The 26033-nt window shown below is 35.4% G+C and overlaps 1 protein-coding gene across 1 annotated transcript in view; it reads left to right on the top strand.

The window, feature by feature from the left end:
- DNAH7 (dynein axonemal heavy chain 7) overlaps positions 1 to 26033 on the top strand; it is a 254731-nt gene that overhangs the window by 182202 nt on the left and 46496 nt on the right. The window contains exons 48-53 of the mRNA XM_052658581.1: positions 5972 to 6126; positions 13578 to 13768; positions 17903 to 18036; positions 18779 to 19114; positions 23894 to 24020; positions 24968 to 25162. Of these exons, the coding sequence (XP_052514541.1) occupies positions 5972 to 6126; positions 13578 to 13768; positions 17903 to 18036; positions 18779 to 19114; positions 23894 to 24020; positions 24968 to 25162 (1138 nt within the window). The remainder of the gene's footprint in view (positions 1 to 5971; positions 6127 to 13577; positions 13769 to 17902; positions 18037 to 18778; positions 19115 to 23893; positions 24021 to 24967; positions 25163 to 26033) is intronic.

Raw genomic sequence — 26033 nt, 5'->3', positions numbered from 1 at the left:
AGGAGTGTGAGGGGAAGGTGAGAAAGGTCAAGGGAATCAAAGGTTTGGTAATGAATGGAAACTAATCCTTTGGTGGTGAGCATGCTGCAGAAGTCAAAATGTAATATTGTACAAGTAACAATGAAAATAAAATTTTATTTTAAAAATTTCAGTAGAAAAATAAAGAAGTCTACCTTTTACCTTGTCCAGCTAGACCGATTATCTTCAGCCTAAATAATAGTCCAGTTGTTCTTGTTGCTGCTGCTGCTGTTTTCCTCTCAGAAAAAACCTTTGCTCTTCCCAAACAGTTGGGAAAATAATGGATCGTGTCCCATATAGTAGTAGTTATGCATTTATTATTTTGATTTGCGATTTATATTCCTTTGTTCTACCTAGTAGGACATCTAAACCTACTCCTGTAACTGTTATGTATTCAGTGGAGAATAATATACTTGTTAGTTTCTAGCAAATAAATACCCTTTCTTTTAGCGTATTTCTTTCCAGTCATATTTCAATAATACTGAAACTGTTAATGAATATTTCCGCTTTTAAGATTCCAAATCTTTCAGTGATTATTTTTCAAGATGAACTCCCACTTCAGGAAGTAGAAGAAGCTTTAATGAGCCATAACCACTATGTGTTTGCTATGTTTGTAGAAGTGTTGTATTACTAGCAAGAAGTAATGGTAGAAACCTTACTAAGAAGGAAATAGTAACATTTTTCATTCTTGGTTTTTTTTGTCAATGATTTTGGTAATCTTTTACTGAGAGGTTTCAGGAAATATGTTAAGGTGATCATTTTGAGGGCCTCCCAGGTGACTCAATGGTAAAGAATCCATCTACCAGTGTAGGAGATACAGGTTTTTATCCCTGACTGGGAAGATTTCCTATAGTAGGAAAAGACAATAGGCTCCAGTATTCTTACCTGAAAAATTTCTTGGACAGAAGAGCCTGGCAGGCTACAGCCCAAAAACGGTCACAAAGATTCGGACACAACTGGGGGAGTGAGCACGCATGCTTGATCATTTTGAAGTATCAGATAAGTCTTCCTTGTCAGTGTCTTCTTCCTTCCCCAGAGATACTTCCTTGATAATAATATCTAATACAGAGCACTTACTAAAGACCTGATTTTGTGTTAGGTACTTTTCACATACTATCCCAGCTAAGGGAGGAGTTGATAATTTAGGAAACTGGAAGAATATATAAAATTTGGACAAGTTAGAACATACATAACTTTTAGAGCTGCTGACACTTGAAGGTCCTTGGCTAATCAGAATTTCAAGGACTAGTGATAACATTGAATGTAACTGGATAATATCTGAATGTTTCACAGGGAAAGTATTGGGATTATTTAGCAGCTTGGTGAGTAGGTCAGACCTATATCTAATATAACTCTTCTTCTAAAAAATGTCTTTAAATTTTCATTTCTACAGGAGTCAGATAAATTAGGTTTATTTCAGCAGCAATAATTACTGAGAACACCCACCTTTATTTGTCTGTTTTGATCTAATTTTGTGTATGTATGTGTATGTGTGTAAAGAGGAAAATAGCAAAATCCTTCGAAATGCACCACTGCTATGTATCCAAATTCCTTCCTTCCATGCAGACTTCATATAGCATCATGTTGTTCAGTCACTAAGTCGTGTCTGACTGTTTGTGACCCCATGGACTGCAGCACACCAGGCTTCCCTGTCCTTCACTATCTCTCAGAGTTTTCTCAAACTCATGTCCATTGAGTTGACGATGTCATCCAACCATGATGTGGTTGATATCATGAAATTATATGTAACGGATTATTATTTTTCTGTTTTTCATCTTATTTTTTGTTGCCCTCGTCACCATTTCTTGTTATTTTAGAATATTTGAATGATCTACCATTTTTAGTATCCCATTTTAATTTTTCAATTTTTAAGTATAATACTTTGCATTATTTTTCAGTATAAATTTTCACAATCTATCTAGAGATATTTTACTAATTCAGTTAAAACATAGAAGCCTTGTAACTGTACAAGTCCCCTCCACCCTCCCCTGATTATGCTATTATAGTCATATGTATTACAAGCATTGAAACTCTGCCCCTCCACCCACACTCAGTGTTTTGCCTCAGTATTCATATACATTTGAAAGAACTTAAGAGGGGGAAATAGCCTGTTCTATTTACCATTTTTGTTCCTTCTTTATTTCTAAAATTCACTGTAGCATCATTTCCCCTAAGGGTGAAGAACTTTAGCATTAGCATCTGTTTAGAGCAGATCTGCTGGCCCATAATTTTGAGAACATCTTCATTTTGCCTTTATTCTTAAAGGATATTTTCAGTGGACATGAAATGCTGGGTTGACAGTTCTTTTCTTTCAACACTTCAAATATGTTCTACTGTGTTCTGGTTCCATGATTTCTGATATAAAATCTGCAGTCTTTTGAATAATTGTCCTCTAAATGTAATAAATCTTTACTCTCTGATGCTTTAAAAATATATTTTTTTCAAATCTTTGGTTCTCAGCAGTTTGATTATAATGAGGCTGGGTGTGGGCGGGGGAGGTTTTTGGTTTTTTAGTTTCTCCTTTTCAGAATTGAGTTTTGTGAAGCTGTAAATTGATGTGTTTCACTGAATTTAGGAAAGTTTCAACAGTTTTTTCAAATATGTTTTCCACACCAATCTCTTTCTTCTTTCTGGCCCAAATGACATGAATGTTAAATCTTTAAATATTTTCTCACAAGTCTTTGAGACTCTATTTCATTTTTGCTATCCTTTTTATTATTCAAATTGGATAATTTTTATTCATAGGTCATCAAGTTCACTGTTTGTCTACTATTGAGTTCTTACAGTGAAATTTTTATTTCAGATATTATCCTTTTCAGTTCTAAAATTTTCATTTGATTCTTGTCATACTTTCTATTTATCTGCTAGAATATCTCTTTCCATTTGTTTTTAAAAGTACTCACCTTACCAAATGCAGTGTTGTTATAATAACTGCTTTAAAGGGTTTTTTTCCTGATAATTCTAGCATCTGTTTCTCTGAGAATTAGTCACATTCTGGTTCTTTGTATATTGAGTAATTTTGGATTGAATCCTGTTATAGCAGCCTGAACAGGTTATGACACCCCTCAGACTCTATGCACAACAGAGGTCCCTTTTTCCAGCTCTTCTATCCCGAGAGAGAGATTTTCACTCAGTGTTTTAGGTGACTTCGTCACCACCGCTCTGCTGTGGTAATGCTGTGATGTGGCAGGGCTTGCCTGCGGGTAGAGGAGAGAGAACAGAGAGATCCTCTCAGTGCTCTCTGGCTCACACGTGATTCTTTTCAGTCTTCTATTTTGAGTTTCTGCTACCTGTGCTGCTGCACAGTTCCCTGCATTAGGCCTATTCTCAGATCAAAACCGGAAGAGAGAGAAAACACACACGTGCACGCACACATGTGCAAGAAAGTCACCACTCCCTTATTGGTCATTCCTCAAGCTTTAGCTTTTCTTCCATTCACTTCTTATTACTTACTTTTTAGAATCTGCAAATTGTTGATTTTTGTATTTTATTCCACTGCCTTCAGTGTACTCAGTGACAGATACAAGTTCTAATGAACTTCGCCAAGTTTGGTCAACACCAGAAGTCCTTTCTGCTGATTTTGAGATGGTGTTCTTTGGACCAGTATTCTTCATTCAGGTGTAATCTCTTATAAACTGTCCATTTTAAGAATGTGTTAATTTATATGGTCTGCGTCAGATTTTTTTTTTTTTTTGCTGTTGCTACTTTAGTGGATTATCATATGCAAACTTTATTTGATTTAGGAAAAGAGGATAAAGAAGAGTCAGCATGGTTCCTCCCTCAGGATATATAATTTAGTGGAGTGATGCAGCTAATAAATTAGACAATTACTATAATAAAATATTATCATTATACAGAAGTACATAAATGTAATATGGATGAATGGCTAAAGAAGTTCCATGAGAAAAGATATCAAGACAGGCTTTATGGACTGACAGCATTTGAGTTTCCCATGAAATGTAGGTAGTACTTGAACATGAGAGGGTGGGACTAGGTACGTTTTGGACAAAGAAACATCATGAACATGGCATTGTACCTAAAAAAAATGTGGAAGTAACAGAAGGAAGAGTGAGACATTTTAGTTTCTTTAGGGAAGCATAAATGCTGTCTAATGCTCACATAATCCTCCAACCTTAAATATATTTCTAAAGTGTATGACAGAATGAAATCTTAAATATGTTTTGTTTCTAATTTCCCTCTCACTTCGTTTAGTTTCTTATGGATAGGATCCCCTTTTTATTAGTTTGTTGCATCTAAGATATTGCACTATTCTTTTGGTCTCATTTCTTCCTCAATATAATTAATATTATAACATGAGTTCTGTCCCCTCACCCACTACAAAATCATATGTTGAAGATATAACCCACTATGTTATTATATCTGGAGATAGGGCCTTCAAGGTGATAGTTAAGGTTAAATAAGGTCATAAGTATAGAACCCTTTTCCAGTGAGAATGGTGTCCTCCTAAGAAGAAGGAGAGATAACATGGACATACCTGCAGAGCAAAGGCCACCCGAGGACACAGCAAGAGGTCTGTGTTTTCTGCAAACCAAGGACAGAGACCTCGTCCAGCACCTTGATCTTGAACTTCCAGCCTCCAGAGATGGTAGAAAATAAATTTCTGTTAAGACAGTCTGTGGTAGTTTGTTATGGCTGCCCAAGCTGATTAATACATTATATAATGCTAATATTGGAGAAGTGTGGTTACTTCCATTTGGGACAAATTATCCAAAGAAATTCTAAGTTTGTGTTATAATGAGATGGAAATGAATATATTATCCTGATTCACCCCCAGCTTTTTTTTCTTTTGTCCCAGTCACCTTTTATTTCCTCCTCCTGCTCTTCCAATGCTCTGCATGCATTTGCTGTGGTCATTTATGAAAGAGTACACTTCCCTAAAGAGTATCTTTAGGGAAACTGGCCAAAGTGACAACTTGTGTTTATTGAAACTTCTAAGAAAAAGAAAAAGAATGGTAATCTTAATGCTGTTTACATTTTGCAGAAAGTAGAAAGCTATGTGGTTGGATACTATGTCCAGATGGCTGAAACTGGTTAACTCTTTGTGACCCAACAACACCCTGAACTGTAAACTGGATGCCTTGTGGTGGTTCACTGCTCTTGTTCTGATCCTGAAAAAGGAGATATGAGTGAGAATAAAGCAATAAGTATGAGCTCTCTCATGGGGCAAACCCTGACTTTCATAGAGTATATTTTTGTCCATAAGAAGCTCACACTCTCTGGGCAAGTATGTAATGAACTATTGGCTTGGCAAAAAAAATCACTTGGGTTTTTTCATAAGATCTTATGAAAAACTCAAATGAATTTTTGATCAACCCAATACAAATGTGACATTAAGTTTACAAGTGCTTGAAGTTACTGGGTCAAAAATTGTGTTAACACTTAAGGGTTGATTGTCATTATGAAGGTTAGATGATACAAAATTTTGCTTCACATCTTTATTTTTTTAGACCATTATATCTTTAATGGTCTAAATTTCAAAGAGATATGATGTCTCCATCTTTTCTCTTTCCCTCTTGTACAAATGATAGCAGATTGAAGATGAAGAAAAGAAGTGGCTTGCCCAAGGTCACAAGAGTGATAAACAGCAGGGCCTAGTGAAGAATTGGAGTTTCCTGATTTCTGGTACTCTTGACGGTTATGATTGTGATTTAAGTAGCAAGAACAGCAAACATTTTCAAAAATATCCTTTAACATTTAAGAAATTGTAATTTTCCAAAAAGAGTAAAAGAACTTGTGTTAAGTTTGCCAGATGGCTTTTATAGTTGTCATTCTGGTAGCCTGTTCAATTTAAATGTCTCTGCTTCAAGAACTACAGTTTCTCAAAACAAGTTACAAAATAAAATAACACTATAAACTGTAAGAAATTGATACATGCATCTTTAAATAGAGACAAATTGTGACTTGACCAGCATTGTCTTCCCTTCCCTTTCAGGAATGCAAGAAGGTGGCCTCTGATGATAGATCCTCAAGGTCAGGCTAATAAATGGATCAAGAACATGGAAAAAACCAATAGTCTTCACCTTATTAAATTAAGTGACCCTGACTATGTCAGAACTTTGGAAAACTGCATCCAGTTTGGTACCCCTGGTATGTAGTTGAACAATAAGCATGCATTACAGAAATATCTGGAAATGGCACAGTTAAACCCCAAATGACATAGGGTTTTTTTTTAAAGGTATTTGAGTCAGGCTTATCTTAAATGATTACTTTGTTAATATCTTTCATTATTTATTGATAATGAATCAAGTGAGAACTTTAGAGGTTATAACTCTAACAGGTTAGTATGCTTTCCTTGTCCAAAGATTCATTTGAGATGTCTCTTCTAATTTAAATTAGCTGATTTCTAGTATAGCTAATTTAGCTGTTGTAATTTTTGTCTGTTGTTTGCCCTTCCTTAGTTCTCATGATAACTCTACTTCTACAATGAAAAGGGCCACTTGATATGCCAAGAATATTTTAACACATTAATCTAAATATTTCTTTATTCTTCTCTCTACTTATACTTATCCTACAAAAGTGGCAGAGAAGGGGTATGCATTTTATGTGTCTGACTTGCCATTTATACTGGAGAAATTAAAAACATGCCAAGAATTTTTCAATGAAGTTCTATATACAGGCCACACCTGTGTACATAAACCAAAGTACTTATAATTTGAGTACGTTGGGGTTATTAGCCACATTTTGAATCCATATTGTCTATCAAATTTTGACTATGTACCTGACCAAGTAAACTGTCAACATTAGGAAAGGACAACATGTTTAGCCCCAGGACAAGTTAAGCAAATCCCAGTTGCTAATAGAACCAGTGACACATGGAAAGAATAAAAACAGATATACCAAATAGACTTACTGACAGTTTATTTTTGCATATTAATATATTAATTGCAGTTTTAGGCTTGGTTTGGAGAAGAATGAGGTGAAAAAATCTTAGTCTACCTATAAAATGTTGTGTTTATATATATGGACACACAAACACTTACACAAGTAGTATTTCATTCATCTGACTGGTGTTCTTATAGTATAATGATATGGAGTTACCAAAAAAGAGGCAACCTGATGACTGCTGGAAACACCATAGCTTTGACTAGATGGACATTTGTTGGCAAAGTAACATCTCTGCTTTCTAATAGGAAAGCATTTTTTGTCATAGCTTTTCTTCCAAGGATCAAGCGTCTTTTAATCTCATGGATACAGTCACCAGTCGCACTAATTTTGGAGCCCAAGAAAATGAATTTTGTCACTGTTTCCCCATCTATTTATCATGAAGTGATGGGACCAGATGCCATGATCTTAGTTTTTTGAATGTTGTGTTTTAAGTCAACTTTTTCATATAGTACCTCTTACTTACATTAGAATCATACATAGTTACATATAATATAGTTTGTATAATGAGAAAGGCCATACAGACAATCTGTCCAGTGTTTTTTAAACTATGGGTCGCAACTGTAGGAGAGAGAACCAACTTAGTGGGTCATGACCAGCATTTGTAAATGAAATGCAGTGGAGTAAAACAAATTAAGCTATATAGCATAGAGTAAAGTAAGCATTATTTCATGAAATTGTTAAAGTTTTATATGCACATGTGAATAGTAGATCAAGATTTAAAATGTATTTCTTACTTGGAGTTGTGACCACAAATGTATAAAATCTAATAGTAATTCTAATCAGTCAGTTCAGTTGCTTGGTCGTGTCCAATTCTTTGCAACCCCATGAATTGCAATACGCCAGGCCTCCCTGTCCATCACCATCTCCCGGAGTTCAATAAAACTCACATCCGTTGAGTCAGTGATGCCATCCAGCCATCTCATCCTCTGTCGTCCCCTTCTCCTGCCTCCAGTCCTTCCCAGCATCAGAGTCTTTTCCAATGAGTCAACTCTTCACATGAGGTGGCCAAAGTACTGGAGTTGCAGCTTTAGCATCATTCCTTCCAAAGAGCACCCAGGGCTGATCTCCTTCAGAGTGGACTGGTTGGATCTCCTTGCAGTCCAAGGGACTCTTAAGAGTCTTCTCCAACACCACAGTTCAAAAGCATCAATTCTTCAGTGCTCAGATTTCTTCCCAGTCCAACTCTCACATCCATACATGACCTCTGGAAAAACCATAGCCTTGACTAGATGGACCTTTGTTGGCAAAGTAATGTCTCTGCTTTTCAATATGCTATCTAGATTGGTCATAACTTTTCTTCTAAGGAGTAAGCGTCTTTTAATTTTATGGCTGTAATCACCATCTGCAGTGATTTTGGAGCCCAGAAAAATAAAGTCAGCCACTGTTTCCACTGTTTCCCCATCTATTTGCCATGAGTGATGGGACCAGATGCCATGATCTTCGTTTTTTGAATGTTGAGCTTTAAGCCAACTTTTTCACTCTCCACTTTCACTTTCATCAAGAGGCTTTTTAGTTCCTCTTCACTTTCTGCCATAAGGGTGGTGTCATCTGCATATCTGAGGTTATTGATATTTCTCCCGGCAATCTTGATTCCAGCTTGTGCTTCATCCAACCCAACGTCTCTTGTGTTGTACTCTGCATAGAAGTTAAATAAGCAGGGTGACAATATACAGCCTTGATGTACTCCTTTTCCTATTTGGAACCAGTCTGTTGTTCCATGTCCAGTTCTAACTGTTGCTTCCTGACCTGCATATAGGTTTCTCAAGAGGCAGTTTCAGGTGGTCTGGTATTCCCATCTCTTTCAGAATTTTCCACAGTTTATTGTGATCCACACAGTCAAAGGGTTTGGCATAGTCAATAAAGCAGAAATAGATGTTTTTCTGGAACTCTCTTGCTTTTTCCATGATCTAGCAGATGTTGGCAGTTTGATCTCTGGTTCCTCTGCCTTTTCTAAAACCAGCTTGAACATCTGGAATTTCACAGTTCACGTACTGCTGAAGCCTGGCTTGGAGAATTTAGAGCATTACTTTACTAGCGTGTGAGATGAGTGCAATTGTGCGGTAGTTTGAGCATTCTTTGGCACTGCCTTTCTTTGTGATTGGAATGAAAAGTGACCTTTTCCAGTCCTGTGGCCACTGCTGAGTTTTCCAAATTTGCTGGCATATTGAGGGCAGCACTTTCACAGCATCATCTTTCAGGATTTGAAATAGCTCAACTGGAATTCCATCACCTCCACTAGCTTTGTTTGTAGTGATGCTTTCTAAGGCCCACTTGACTTCACATTCCAAGATGTCTGGCTCTAGGTGAGTGATCATACCATCGTGATTATCTTGGTCATGAAGATCTTTTTTGTATAGTTCTTCTGTGTATTCTTGCCACCTCGTAATTCTAATAACCACTACATTTTATTAACAAGGTAAGTAAGGTGACAGAGGATGTTAGTTATATGGTTTAACTAAGACTGTGTCTTCAGGTAAGGGAAGTGTTAAAACTAGTCCCCAAATCTTCTGCCTTTGTCCAGTGCTTTCTGTGTCACTCACAGTTGCTTTAACCTACTTTTTGGAATGAAATACTTTAAAAATGGATAATGATTATTCACAATGCCTTCCACCATTAATCATCAGGGAGAAATGAAAAGTTTTAAATCTATTATAGAAAGAGAAGCAGATGGCAGATTTTATAGCTGTTTTTATATTTAGCCTTCAGGGAAAAGAATCAGTTACTATTACAATTTTAAAACATAAGCAACTAAAGATTCTTCCATTTAAGTAGTTCTCTTTAAGTTTTGACCTATTCCAGGAAAGTGACTTCTGATCCCTGCCAGGTGGCCTGGGTAGAGAAAGCAGAGGTTTTGCCTTCACCCACCTGCCTCTGCAGACCTCCCTTTTTTGTTGTTTATATTGAGCTTTAAGATAGACTCCTCTTTGAAAAAAGTATCCTGCTGCTTAAAGAAAAAGTTTGAAAGCCAATGTTCTAGAAAATAAAGGTACATCTGTATTAGCTACACCAGTGGTCAAGGTGTGTGTAGAGTGTTATTCATGTTAATATTCTGATAAGTTAACAGTTCACACTTGAATAAGGCTGGAAAATCAAAGAATGCCTTTTTAATTTTTTAAAAAAGAAATCAGTTTTCAAGGAGCTTTTAATGGCTTTGCATTAACTCTGTGAAAAAAAATTTGCATTTAGGGCAAAACTCATCATTATTTGAGCCTTCCTTGGGCAAAGCTACTTCTGGTTCAGTGTTTCTTTCATTTCCTCATTTCTTTGTTCATTCATTCATCTTACAAATATTTATTTTGCAGCTGGCATATACCATTGAAAACACAGCATGAAAATACAGACTTGGCCTCTGCTGTCTTTGAGCGTATTTGTATAAAGAGAGATACAGAGATTATGCACGGGATGAGGGTTAGATGGGAATACATGGCAGCTGGCAGTACATGGAACAAATGACGTAGTTTCACATCCCTTAGCTTTCGTCTGTACCCTTCCATCATTTTGGTGAATTCCTTCAAATTTAATATGCAGTTCAAACACCTCTTTCTATGACATCTCTCTCAAGCTGTTCAATCAAGTGCCAAGATTAAAACATTTGCAGATTTCTACAACGGACCTTAGTGTTTTGTATATAACTGTTTCTCAACACCAGCTCTTTGAGGGTAGTCAGTAAGTGCCCAGTAATTGATTAATCAACTTTGAATGCAATATGCTGCACAGCTGAACACAATATGCAAATTTTTTCCTACTAATTTGAAGTCTCACATAGGATAATGTAGATAGTAGTGTAGTGTTAGTAGCTCAGTCATGTCCAACTCTTTGCAACCCCATGGACTATAGCTCGCCAGGCTCTTCTGTCCATGGGATTCTCCAGGCAAGAGTACTAGAGTGGGTTGCCATTCCCTCCTTCAGGGGCTCTATCCTGACCCAGGATTGGATCCAGGTCTCCCACATTGCAGGCAGATTCTTTACCATCTGAGCCAGCAGGGAATACTATATTGTAGATAATTCATTAAAAAAAAACAAAACCACAAAAACGATGTCAATTACAGTGGCTCAGTGGTAAAGAATCCGCCTGCAGTGTGGTAGACTTGAGTTTGACCCGAGTCGGGACGATCCCCAGGAGAAGGAAATGGCTGTCCATTCCAGTATTCTTGCCTGGAGAATCCCCATGGACAGAGGAGCCTGACGGGCTACAGTCCATGGGGTCACAATCAAGTGACTTAGCATACAGCACATATGAAACAAAAACCTAGGATGACATTAACAATGCAGAGTAAAGAAATAACAAAATTTCATACACACACAAAACAACAAAAGACTTGAGTAAGGCATTGTTTTTTCACTGATCAAATCATTCTTGTACCAAAATGTGCTTCAGCTGAACTAAAGAGTTAAGTATGAAAGACAAAAAGAGAAGACCTAAATGCTAAAACATGAGGGAATAATAATTGCCTTTGGAAAAGAAGTTTCTAAGAAAATATACAATGGAAAAAAAATTTTTAAGGTAAAAAAAATAATAGATTTGACTCTACAAATTTATAATTTAAGCCAAGAAACATTATATATAAAACAATTTAGAGAATATCAATCACAATTTATGGAATTTATTTGTATCCCAATTTAGCAGTCCAACACTAATCAAAGTATTTTAAAACAATGGGTAAACATATTTGCTGACTTGATATTTGATGAAAAATTTTTAAGATATATTAATTTTTAAATAAGAGTCTTTAACTTTCAGAGATACCTACTCAAATATTTGCAGATGAAGTTTTATGATGACTGGAATTTGTTTGTAAATAATCCAGGGTGAGATAAGGAATAGATGAAACAAGATTGGGTGAAATTGGCAAGAATATACCATCCTTTTTACCTCTGAAAAAAGTTTGAAAATTTCTACAGCAAAAAGTTGAATTTTAAAAAGATTTATAAACAGATTTAAAACCAAGCAGAGAACTGGGGGTGATGTTTGCTACAAACAATATTAAAAAATACAAATAAAGTTTTAAAAGCTAGCACATTGTGACACTTGGTGCCCACTGTTCCCTAGTAATCATTCTTGCCTCCTTACTGTTAGCATTTCCTGTGTTTACCTGGGCACATTCCATTCAAAGTAAAGGAATAAATTTCCTAACTTCTGTGAATGTAAGTAGAAGTGCCATTTGTGAATCCCAGAAAATACCCTTAAGCGATACTTTTTTCTTTTCTTTTTTTTCTTCTGATGGCTGCAATGTGCATTTTCTTTGAAAGACTAATTTGGCCCACAAGATAAAGCCATATGCCAAAAATGGTGAAGCAGCAAGATAGCAGGAACTTGGATCTCTGACAGTTTAAACACACTGTCCTTTCAGTCCTGGACAGATTACCTCAGGCTCCTCTTTACATGAGAGATAAATTCCTTCTTGCTTGTGTCACAATTACTTGGGGTTTTTTAATCACTTGCAGCTAAACCTAATGATGAAAACATGCCCCACGACAGAAAAATAGGCAAATAGCTTAGCATACAGTTTCTAGAAAAAAAGTATAGTTAGGCAAAGAGCACCTAAAACATCAAGCCCAAAATACACATTTTGATAGCATTTTTTACCTATCAAATTATAGAAGTCATGAATGTAGTTCTTAATGCTTATAGTATCACATAGTGGTTTAGAGAGCTGTGCAAGGAGAGGGATTGCTTGGTTCAAGTTCCTGCTTTTGTCGTTCACTAGATGAAAACTTTATTATAGTCACTTGCTTCAGTTTCCTCATCTGTAAAACTAGGTTGATAATATTTGATGCTTTTCAAAGTTGTGAGGATGATGAGAAAAGGCCAACATGATGCCTAGTGTTTGTGAGTATCAGTTCAGTTCAGTTCAGTCGCTCAGTCGTGTCTGACTCCTTGCGACCCCGTGAATCGCAGCACGCCAGGCCTCCCTGTCCATCACCATCTCCCGGAGTTCACTCAGACTCACGTCCATCGAGTCCGTGATGCCATCCAGCCACCTCATCCTCGGTCGTCCCCTTCTCCTCCTGCCCCCAATCCCTCCCAGCATCAGAGTCTTTTCCAATGAGTCAACTCTTCGCATGAGGTGGCCAAAGTACTGGAGTTTCAGCTTTAGCCTCATTCCTTCCAAAGAAATCCCAGGGCTGATCTCCTTCAGAATGGACTGGTTGGATCTCCTTGCAGTCCAAGGGACTCTCAAGAGTCTTCTCCAACACCACAGTTCAAAAGCATCAATTCTTCGGCGCTCAGCCTTCTGCACAGTCCAACTCTCATAGTGATATTGAATAAAACAGATTTAAAAATAGAAGAGCTGCAATGAACATTGAGGTGGCTATATCTTTTCAAATTCAGTTGGGATTGCAGGATCATATGGCAACGCTATTTTTAATTGCTTGAGGAACCTGCATACTGTTTGCCATAGTAGCTGCACAAATTTACTTTCCCACCAACAACAAAGGAGAGTTCCCTTTTCTCCACACTCTCTCCAGCATTTGTTATTTGTGGACTTTTTAATGATGGTATGGTGCACTTCTTTATACTCAGAAGACAAAAATAGTTTTATGGGCAACCAGAAACAGCAGCAATTTAGAAGGCTGAAAGAATTTTTAGAGTTGGAAGTTTATAGTCACTATTTAAAATAACATGAAATCTTTTTCTGATTTTATACCAGTGTTGCTAGAAAATGTGGGAGAAGAACTGGATCCGATCCTGGAACCTCTTCTACTAAAACAGACCTTTAAGCAGGGTGGAAGTACATGCATACGACTTGGGGACTCTACCATTGAATATTCACCAGACTTCCGCTTTTATATTACTACCAAGCTAAGAAATCCTCATTATCTTCCTGAAACTTCAGTAAAGGCCAGTATCTAAAATAAATGTATTTTTTACTAGCTTTTGCAAGTCTGTATTTTCCTCCTGAGCCATGAAGAAAACAGGTCTTTCTAAGTAAAATGGATTTTGTCCTTGTTTGGCATTTCCTGAAATTGCTATAATAATTTCCAAATGTTGCTTTTGTGTGTGCATGTCAGTAATAAAGGAGCCTTCAGTATGCAGTGAAAAAAGACCATGATAATTTAATTTCTGCAATCAATATTATTCTTAGATTTTCACTGTTAAAAATAGATGACACACATGCACATTCTTTCTTTGCCATAAATGATAATATGCTAATTCTTAGAATGAGGATTCAGGAACAGAGCTTCATTCTTTCTCAGGATGAGTTTGCTGCCATCTGATTTTAAGGAACTGATTTTAGTCACTTTTTCTTTTAAAATAATAAACATTCCTTTAAAAGGTAAGGTTAAAATGATAGTCAGTGACTAAAATGACTTGAGATGTTGAACTGTAACCAAGCTTCAGGAGCTTATTCCATTCATTATTCCCAGTTCCTAGCCCTCGTCGGCATTTGATGTTTGACAAATTTTTGTAGAATGAATGAATGAGGGAGGGAAGGATAGTTTTCATTTATAGAAGCTCAGAGGAGAGGACGTTAAGAAATATTCAGATTTTGAAAGAAACATATATAGAGACAAGATTTATCCAGAGAATTCAAACACTGTTCATTATTAGAAATATTTAAATGAACATAGGCATCTCTATAGAGCCAGAGAAAACACGAAGATGAAATAATTCATGCCCTCAAAAGTGAAAATACATGAAAGGTAAAAAGCTCTCAAGAGGTTTACACTGTAAATAATGTATATGTCAAGTGACATTTTTTATGACTAGAAAGGCATAGAAGGATTCAGAGTTGGGGACACACTTTAGACTGGACATTCAAGGAAGCCAGGAAGACTGGGGGAAGGTGGAGTGACCCTTGAGCTTAGTTTTGGTTTTTTTTGTTGTTGTTTTTTTTTGAGCTTAGTTTTTAAAACACAATGTTAAAATATGAAAATTCTTAGCCACTGTTTATAATTATTGAAACAAATATGTTATCTAAACACCTAAAAATTTTGTTAAGTACTACTAGGAGAGGCAATATCTGCTAGTAGTGAAGAGCATGGATTCTGGAGTTAGACTTCCTTGATTCAAATCTCGGCTCTGTCACCTACCAGTTGTGTGACTTTGGCCATGTCATTTAACCTCTCTGTGCCTCAGTTTCCTCATCTATAAAATGGGAATAATAAATGTCTAGCTCATAGAGTGATATGAAGACTAAATAATCTATGTAAAATGCTTATAATAAGACCTAGCAATACTATTATGATTGTTAACTATTAGAATTATTATTTAACTTTCAAATTTAAGTGGAAAAGAATGACTCATAAAAGAAAATAAAATCCTGATGCTGCATTACCAAAAAGCATTTTTAGTAAAACACATGGAACATCTTTTTTTACTTTTCAGTAAAATTTATGAAAAGATCACAGATAACATAAATAACAATTTATGTACAGTAATGACTAGTTATAGTTGAAGTCATAAACCACTGTGGATAGGGAACTATTTTATGATTCATTCTTGAAATCCTTGAGATCCCTAGAGTGTCTTATTGCTTCATTATTTTTAATTGCTGGGATTGATTAAAGAGGGATTAGAAAACATAGTGAGGCAGTTACTTGCTTTCATTTACAAATTAAAATACTTCCTCTTGATCTTATTTTTAGGATCTTTTATGTACCTTTTGCTTTCAAAAGTACCCAGGGGATGATACTGTGCTGCTATAATTCATTTGAATCTAAATGAAAATGAAATTTGAAGCCATATTTGTATGGTTTTAAATATTTGTTAGCAAAATGGCTAGATTTGTAAAATCTTGATGTCAAAAGATCTAACATTAATGGAATATGAATGAATACTCCTTGTGTCTGAGGTAGAAGTTGTCAACAGACATTTCTCTGAGCACTGTGACCCTGGTTTGGGGATTGAAACGAATGTAATCTGTATACTTGGTTTCTCAGCCTAACAGGGAAAATCTCTTAGAAACGTTAATGATAATTTTTTCATGACTAAATTCTGAAGCGGTAGAGAATTGCATGACAACATTTAATCATTTTTAATCGCTCAATTTAAAGGATTGTTGTTTATTATTCCATATAAATGTATGATTACAAGTGCCTGTGTAATCACACTTAGTGGCATCCAAGGCCTGCCATGGGGCAAGCTGGGGGAGAGGTTTAATCGGAAGACAGTAGCATGGAGAAGGTGACTGGTTGTGGGTGGAGGAGGCCGTCACCCTCACAGGGGTACATCAAGGAGCTGTTTTACACTTCCTGCTCACAGGTAGGAAATTTCTCACAAAAACAGAATTACTCTGTCTCCAAAGAGGAAGTAATTCTCTTACAAGGAAGGTGGGAAAACACAAGTTCTCCCAACTCAGCAGTCAGGGCTGAAGCATATGCAGATGGTTTATAGTCTGTGTGTCTGAGATTTCACAGTCAGTTCAAGGTAGGTACATTGAAAGGCATGTGAAAGGGAGAAGTGGGAAGTGATGCTCAGGACACAGGTGCAGACCTTAATTCAAGACGTGAGGGCAGAAGACTGCACAATAGATGCTTTAAAAAGCAGGGGAACAAGGGAGGTCAAATAAGCCAAGATCAGGTGTTTATTGGCTTATGGATCCATTGGTGACCAGAGCTAGAAAGTTGCTATAATTTATTGCTGTGAGTATTGATGGGTATGTAGAGGCAGGAATGCAAGCAGATTGTAGAGGCCTAAGAAATGAAGTGAGGCAGAGACAACAGAATATACAAATAACATTTTCAGTTATACATTTAATAGTTACGAAGGCACAAAGAGAGATCCTTCAAGAGCTGAAAGAGACTGTGTGGATGGTTTGTTTTTTGCTTTTTAAAAAGAGAGACCTAAGCATGATTACTTTCCCACGTATGGGAAAGACTCAGGAGATGGGTAACTTTAAGACTCAGGCAGCAGAGACCTGTGCGTAAGAGCCATTAACTGCTGAGATGAAGCAGGGTTAGCGGACTGCATCTTGATGGACGCTGGTGAACTGTGTATTCCTTTGTTCATTATAGTGGCTGAGTATCATACTGTAATGTAACATGACACAATATAATGTGCTATATTGTGATATGATTATATAATAGTATGTTACGGTTGCTGTTGTTGTTTAGTCACTAAGTTGTGTCCAACTCTTTGTGACCCCATGGACTGTAGCCTGCCAGACTCCTTCATCCATGGGATTTCGCAGGCAAGAATACTGGAGTAGGTTGCCATTTCTTTCCTCAGAGGATCTTCCAGACCCATGGATTGAACCCTGGTCTCCTGCTTGACAGGCGATTCTTTTCCCGTGAGCCACCTGGGAAGCCCCTAGGTTTTTCTGAAACATCTTAAGGAAAAATCCAAACGAACTTTTTGGCAAACCTAATATATACTCATGACAAGTCATCACTGTGTTCTTTTTTCTCTTATGTCTCTGTTTGTTTCTCTTATCTCCTCTGCTTTTGGACACCACTAAGCTCCTTAAAACATAAATCAGCCGGTCCAGCCAATACATAGGTTGGCCTGCAGCCTGACTCTGACTGACTTCAGGATTAATGGGTTGTCAGAAGTTGGACGAATTTGAAGTAAGAATTAATTGATCACCAAACACAACTCTCTGAAGTATTACATTTATGACCATGAGAAACTTTTGCAGGTTTTTAATTCAACAATCCAGCTTGCCTATATCCTTAATCACAGTCTCCACGAATTCCACCTTTCATATATACTGTGCTCAGTCACTCAGTCGTGTCTGACTCTGTGCAACCCCATGGACTGTAGCTCACCAGGCTCCTCTGTCCATGGGATTTTTCAGGCAAGCACACTGTAGTGGATTGCCGTTTCCTCCTCCAGGGGATCCTCCCAACCCAGGAATTAAACCCACATCTCCTGCCTTGCAGGTGGATTCTTTAGTGCTGAACCATCAGGAAAGCTCCTTCATGTATACTTCTGTGATATTAGAGTCAACTTTAAGATTAGAATTTGAAGCATATAAGCAGAGGCTTTCTCAACAGAAATATTGATGCAATTGTTGTGTACTTTCATTTACAGGTGACACTGTTAAACTTCATGATCACTTCTGAAGGGATGCAGGATCAGCTTTTGGGAATTGTGGTAGCACGAGAAAGGCCAGATCTTGAAGAAGAAAAGCAAGCTTTAATATTACAAGGAGCTGAAAACAAAAGGTTTTATATATTATAAAATACAGAATTATTCTTAACTTGTTTCAAGATCACTTAGAATCAATTAAAGTACATATTAAAGATCTACGTTGTTAGGTTTAATAGGTGCATTGAAAAGAAAGACTTGAGTGGAAAATAAAAGGTATAACAGTCTGTATGTTAATTTGGAAAATTGCATTGCAGAGTATATTTTTTACATACAAGTTCTCAGGCACTGAAAGGATTAGAAGGCCTGCCACAAGTCAAGGCAATGTATTTTCAACTATTCCACCAAGTTTTAGCACAAAAGTTTTAGTATTCATTATGTAGCTGAGGCTACCTGTTTTTGCTAAAGCATAGTCTGAATGAATAGGTTGCATATCACTTTCTGCTTGTAATATCTGTATCATAGGTAGAAAGGGTAATGCTCTATAAATCATGAAATATTTCAGAAAATAAATGGAGTGATACTTTCTCTTCAACTGGGAGCTGAGCTACTTGATGGCAGAGTAGATGGGCTTACTATCTCTCTCTAGTTACCACATAAATGATCATTAGAAAGAGAAGTGGAGCAGAAAGGCCTGTCTTTTTGACATTTTGCAAAATAAAGAATTAATTATATGGCATCACCGTTCCGGATATTTGTCACATGTGATGTATGTCTTTAGATTACATGCTCTCTGTTTCTTATAAAAGAATATATACATGAAGTGATTTTTTAATGATTTCTTCTTTTTCTGAGAAATATATTTATTTTTAATTCCAGGCAGTTAAAAGAAATAGAAGACAAGATTTTAGAAGTTCTTTCATCTTCAGAAGGCAATATATTAGAAGATGAAACTGCCATTAAGATATTATCTTCCTCCAAGGCTTTGGCTAATGAGATTTCTCAAAAGCAGGAAGTAGCTGAAGAGACAGAGAAGAAGATTGATAGCACCCGCATGGGCTATCGACCTATTGCCGTTCATTCCACCATCCTGTTTTTTTCTATTGCTGATTTAGCAAACATCGAGCCCATGTACCAATACTCACTGACCTGGTTTATTAACCTTTTCATCCTGTCTATTGAAAATTCAGAGAAGTCAGAAATTTTGTCCAAAAGGTATGTAAAAGCAATACTAATTAATGCAAATAATAACTAATGCATGAAATATAGTAATTGGTGGCCTTCACTGTTGTTTCAGCATGGTGTTCACCTTACAGCCATATAGCTAGAATGAACTTGATTAATCACTGTAACAGAAATAAATTTGAGGGTTAGACATTGAACAGATGTGTCCAAATTCAGTCTGCCAGGAAACTCTTTACAGAGATATGGGATTATAATGTAATACTGAAAAGAGGAAGTATTGTTCATCATTTGCAAAATGTATTTATGATTGGAGGTATGGAAAGAGGAAGTAATATCTTCCTAAAAGATACAATTCTTACTTTCTGTGAGCTTGCATTACAAAAGTTACAAATTCATCTTTTAATATGCACATATATAAAACTGACAGATAAAAAAGTTTAAAAAAAACAGTCTGCTGTGATTGTGATATTTGTTTTTATAAATACCTATTTTTCTGTTGGCTATTGCAAGAAGTAATGGAATAGTCTATGAGAGAATAAGAATTTCTTTTTTTGTTGTTGTCAGTGACATAAATTTTAGCTTGGTATTAAAACATGTTTTTAATAGAGTCTAACATTAAATTATTTCTTGAACAAGATAATAATTACAATCTTTGCCCATTATAACTTTATTGATCAACACAGAGCTAGATATTTCAGTTTTCTAACTATTCATACTCACAAAGGAAACTTAATTTACTAATATCATTCACATTTAAGAATTACCTTTTAGAAGTCCAAAATGCTCATCTCCTAAGTCTAAAGTGAATTTTTCATTTATCATGGTAGAATTTTGCTAAATGTTAAATATTCTTAGACTGAGTAATCTTTGGTTAGTATCATTCATTATTTTACAAGCCTGTATATGAGACTAATGAAGGTATAACACTGACACTTGGCTTAGCAAACAACTTTTCAAATACCTGCCCACGAGAAAGTGAAGAAAGGGAGGAAGAGGATTTAGGGAAGGAATGCATGATGGTAGAGTTTAAAAGTTTCTCTTTATATTATGAAATTTGAAAATATTTCTCTCAGTATCTGACATTTTCAAGGTGACCAAGGATTACTGAAATACAGAAAACAGAAATTTAAGTGACCTTTCTTATGAAAGTTCCCAGCCATTTGCATTATGTTACTTACTTGAACAAGCATGTCTGGTTTTCACATTAGATTCTGAGTTCCCTGAGGCAATAATTTTTTTTAATATTCCTAGAATCTAGAACTTATCACAGAGCTAATCACATAGAGTGACACAGTAAATGATGTTCTGCTTTTCATTGCAGTTCTTAATTTCTATCTTGATTAAAACAAGACTACCAGAGTGTTATCATTTTAATTAATTTAAAGTCTGTTGGAGTCTAGAGAAAAAACTTTGACTTTTCTCTTAAAGACCTATTTTGTATATAAGTTTTATAAATTTGGACAATTTTAGACTTTAAAAATAGTTACTGGTTCCTTTACTATCTCATTTATATGAAATTTATATGAAATTAGGAGGATATGATATCTCTTTCTTCATAACTATAATATAGCCCCTTACAATTTATAGAAAATCAAATTCTTTTACCCAGATGTAAGATTTGAATGATGTCCAGAAAACAAAATGTGCCTTTTTCTTTTTAGTTAAAATCCTTTCATTTAGAAACAATGAAAATCATATTTATGACTACAGTGATCTTAAAAATATAATTCTGCAACCAAAGAGTAAATATTAAAAAATACATTTGAAAACTTTCAAGTTATTGTGATACATACAGAAACATGCAGAAATCAGGAGCATTTGCAAAATAAAATTTTATGTGGACACACCTGTGTAACTAACGCCCAAGTCAAGACATAGGACATTATCAACGGCCCAGAAACCACTCCATGTCCCCTTCTTGTCACTATAACCCACATCCCCCCAGGTAATCACTGTCCTGACTTTTCAAAGCTAGAGATGAGTGTTGCCTAATTTAGAATGCTATTTAAATGGAATTACATGGTCTGTGCTGTTTTTTATCTGACATCTTGCACTTAACATTGTGCTTGTGAAATTTATATTGTTTTGCACAGTGCAAAGAAGTAGTTTATTCACTTTCATTGTTAAATATGGGCGCATTCCCTATGCTTCTATACTGTTGGGGAAGTGTAAAAGCATATCTTCTCCCAATCCAGAAAATTTCTCCACAAAGTAGTTGAGAAAGAAAACAGTGTTTTACTGAATAAGTATTAAACTAGAATGTGATCTGCAGCACCAGCAGCAGTCCACTAAGCGAGTACAGACAAAAATCTAACTTTCCTGACTTTAGCAAACTGGCTTCATCCAGAAGAAAAACGAATGGCTTATCTTTATGATAGGATGTAGTTTGGCAGCTCAGAGTCAGGTGCCCATGAAGTTAGCCCATGAAAATGGCTCTCAGATATTCAGAACGGACATTCCTGGGTCGTAAAGTTGACAAAAGGCTTACCTATATTTCAAAGAGAAGGTACTTATAATTTTAAACTTTCAAAAGTAAATGCTCTAAGGAAAAAGAGGAGAGGGAAATCTCTTCTTAACATTTTAAGTATAAAAAGATTGGACCTCTTATTTTTATTTGTCCTTTCTCTATACCACAAATTTTTCATTCATTCTACTGCTGAGGACATTTGGGTAGCTTCCAGCTTGGAGCTGTTATGAATTTTTGCTGTCTTGTACACTCTCGTATGTGGCTTTTGTATGTACATTTATCTGGTAAGTACTTATCCAGGAGTGGAATTGATCATAACAGAGTATATATATATTTCACTTTAATAAATATTGCCAAATAGGGTTCCAAAATGGCTACCACAAGGGAGACTCTACTAGTAATCTTGTTTAATCTTCCTTTTTTTATTTTTAAGTAAAAAGTAGGAGGAAGCAAGATCTCATTCAGAAATTAGAGTTCTCATAGAAATCATTTTTTTATTTGTCAATCATTGATAAACATCAGATAATCTGTTAAATATGTATAATTTTTACTTGTCAATCATACCTCAGTAAAGCTGGACAAAAAAGCATTAGATAACCTGTGGTCTCTGGGCGCTGATTAGTTTATAGCTAAAACAAAAGCATAGAAAGGATATGACTACTAACAGTTAGACTACTAAATTGTTGGAAAATCTTAATATTGATCTAAAATTATCATGAGAGATAAAAATATCTTTTTTTGTTTGTATTCTTATTGTTGCTATTCATAATAATTATTATTTAGTAATACCAAACATATGTTATAACTAAAATATAATTACTGTATATATACTATGAAATAACCATAATAATTGGAATCATCTGTCTTTATAAAATTTAAATGCATTAGAATTTATTATGGCAAAATAAATAACTGTAGCAAAATGTACAGAAACAAAAATCTAACTAGAATATAATTTTGTTACAGGAACCACACTTAAATCAACCTCTGTCTCTCACTCAAAAATACATGCAAGATCACACATGCCTGTGTGCACACACAGAATTTTTTCTTTCCCTTCTACTTTTGTCAAGATAATTGTCCCATGTTATTAAATGTTCTTTTGAAATATAATTTTTAGCAGCTGTACAATATACTTTTTATGAATGCACCATAATTTTCTTCATAATTTTCTTATTGTAAGATTTGCAAGTAGTCTCCAGCTTTTGTATTATAAATAACACAGTAATAAATATAACTGTCACCATCATTGATTTTTTCCTGTGACTAAATCCCCAAATTAGGACAAATGTGTTCACTTCCTTCAGACGCCTGATATAGATTCCTTTTCTGTAAGGTTATTCAAATGAACAAATTCATCAGAGGGAGCATGAATACCTTACAACACTGTATCACACATCAGCATTGAAAATAATAATTTTTCTCATGTTAAGGTTTACTATGAATATCAATCGTACATGTTAGCATTTACTAGGACGTTGTTTGGAGAAGGCGATGGCACCCTACTCCAGTACTCTTGCCGGGAAAATCCCTTGGACAGAGGAGCCTGGTAGGCTGCGGTCCATGGGGTCGCGAAGAGTCGGACACGACTGAGCGACTTCCCTTTCACTTTTCACTTTCATGCATTGGAAAAGGAAATGGCAACCCACTCCAGTGTTCTTGCCTGGAGAATCCCAGGGATGGGGGAGCCTGGTGGGCTGCCGTCTATGGGGTCGCACAGAGTCGGACACGACTGAAGTGACTTAGCAGTAGAAGCAGTAGCAGGACGTTGTTAGTTGCAAATATTGTGATTATTCATATTTCTATGACTTGTCTATGTGGTAAATAAAAATGTAGTTTATCAAGTTATATTATTAGTCCAGCTTTTATAGATTTATAAACAGAGTAGCCCTCTTCTAAACTTAATTTAATAAAGAAACTATTAACTTTCATCTGTTCATTTATAATAACATATCATATAGAACATATGTAAAAGTTTATGAAATATGGAAATCCAGTTTTGCCACAAGAAATGTTTTATAGTTTTAAATAGTCCAAAAACTGTTAAGTATAATAGATTAATATACCATGCATTGACCTTTTTTCCAAAAGGAAGATTAGATTTGTAACAAAAAGTCAGTTGATGGTAAAAATGCAATTCTGCTGAAGTATTCCTACATTGTGTAACTCTCAAATTGGTGTCCCCAGTTAATGAGAATCCTTGATTTGTTTCGAGAGTAATTAACCAGAAAGTTTATTAGAAGAACACACATCTAAATGGTTTATAATAGGTTTCCCCAAGAGCATTTTTTGAGAGAATAATGCATTTTTATTTATTTACTTTTCTTTCTGTTGACCCTTAGGCTTCAGATTCTCAAGGATCACTTCACTTATTCCCTTTATGTTAACGTCTGCCGATCCCTCTTTGAAAAGGATAAACTACTTTTTTCCTTTTGTCTAACTGTAAATCTGCTGATACATGAGCGATTGGTCAGTACTATTCTAATTTATGGGGAGAAAGTATTAATGTGAATTCATTAATTTATGAATTTGTGTGGGAATATATATAAAAGGATTGTTAATAGTTAGCAATCATTATAGTGAAGGCAAGATATCACAACTAGACTGAATTTCACAGGTGAAAAATAAATTAAGCAGAGTTACTTATGTAAATATTGCTACTTAAATTTTTGTATGTTTTAGCTTGAAATAGTTTCTATCAGAATCTTATATACAAGGATGCATATAAACTTACTAGATGTATTGATATATGTACCCCAAGTAATAGTATAAATGGTAATGGTTTTAGGAACTTTTACAAGTTTGTCAAATCTAACCATTGGGCTTAACAATACCATTCAATAATTTTAGCTATGTTTCAATCTGTTTACTTAAAATATGGGAAGCACTTTAAGAATGGAAGAGAGGTGTGTAAATTCATTATTTTATACACATGTGTTTAAGCTTTATTAATTTCATGTGGCACTGTATTAGTTGGAATTTGAAGAAATGTTTATTTTAGTATTTCTTGCAAAAATTTCATAGCAGTAACTCATTATATTTTATAGAAAATAATTGAAAACATGGCAGATTACATGGCTTTCTGTCTTCCCACAACTTTTACAGACAATAAAACTCTTAGCAGTTATTTTGGAAGGCATATATTAAAAAAGAATAAAATTCAGATTTCCATGTTTTGATCAGAAATTCTGGAGGAAAATTATCAACAAGTAGCTCTAAAATGAAACTATTTTGAAAACTGGTTATAATGAATACATTGTTTTCTTATGAATCAATACTGACCTATACCAATAACTAGAATTTTATGGGGGGATATTTGAAACTTGAAAATAAGTCAGTTTTTTAAAATGGTTGTAGGTTACCTATGTATATGATGAACTCATTTCTGACTCTTTACGCTACTTTGTTTTCCAAAGATTAATAAAGCTGAGTGGAGATTTCTATTAACTGGTGGCATTGGCCTGGATAATCCTCATGCCAACCCTTGTACATGGCTCCCTCAAAAATCTTGGGATGAAATATGTCGACTGGATGATTTGTCTGCCTTCAGAAACATTCGTAGGGAGTTTATGCGCTTAAAGGATGGATGGAAAAAAGTATATGACAGTTTGGTATGTTTTTAACTCTCTTGCTTGTTGCAAAGTTTTTAAATGGAGAAAATAATGTCAAATAATTTATTCTTGTCTGTAAGTAAGCATTAAACAGCTGGTCAAATATAATGTTTCAATTAGGCTATCCCCACTTTCTAATTGGCTCTGTTTGTACTTCTCTTTAAATTCCTTGGAATCTGTAAAGATGCAAAAAAGTTGCATGGTCCTTAAAAGTACTCTTTTTGGATTTCCATGCCAGGTTTTTATTATCAACTTAGACTTTGGCAGTCATAATGGCAGATGACTTAAAATTTTATAGAACAGGTTTTGTTTAGATTTTCTGAACACAGGGCACAAACTAATAAATATTTTGTCATTTGACAAGAGGGAAAAAATAATAGTTCTCAAATAATTTTCATGAGACCTGATCTTGCTAGTTGGAGATTACTGTAGCTAACATATACCATGATGCTCAGTTTCCCTTCTGGAATATAAACAAATTGTTGCCTTCCTTCACTTTTTCCTTAGCACAAGGGCTAATATTGTGATTCCTGGTTAAGTTTTTCTAGTGTTTCTACTTTTTTGATATTTTGCTTTCCTTCAGCTTAATATGCAACGGTTCTTTTTGGATTTGGGGTTTGGAGCGAAGGAAAAGCAGGATGTGTGGAGAACACTTTGGTGACCTGTTTATTGTACTATACATGATAGAATGTGTCTGCACATGAATTTAAATATTTTGGTTTGGATCTCTTTTGGATTGATCCTTGTTAGTAATAAAAAAAATACTTTTTCCAGAGGCAAATATGTTTTTCTATGTAGTTGAGTCTAGTTTAAATAGAAATTTCCCTATGTTGAAGCATGGAAATTTCTGACCTGAGATACCCATAGCTTT

The sequence above is a fragment of the Budorcas taxicolor genome, chromosome 2, assembly GCF_023091745.1.
Source record: "Budorcas taxicolor isolate Tak-1 chromosome 2, Takin1.1, whole genome shotgun sequence".
Classification (NCBI taxonomy): domain Eukaryota; kingdom Metazoa; phylum Chordata; class Mammalia; order Artiodactyla; family Bovidae; genus Budorcas; species Budorcas taxicolor.
The sequence above is the reverse complement of the archived record's forward strand: the minus strand, read 5'-3'. Positions and strand labels throughout refer to the sequence as shown.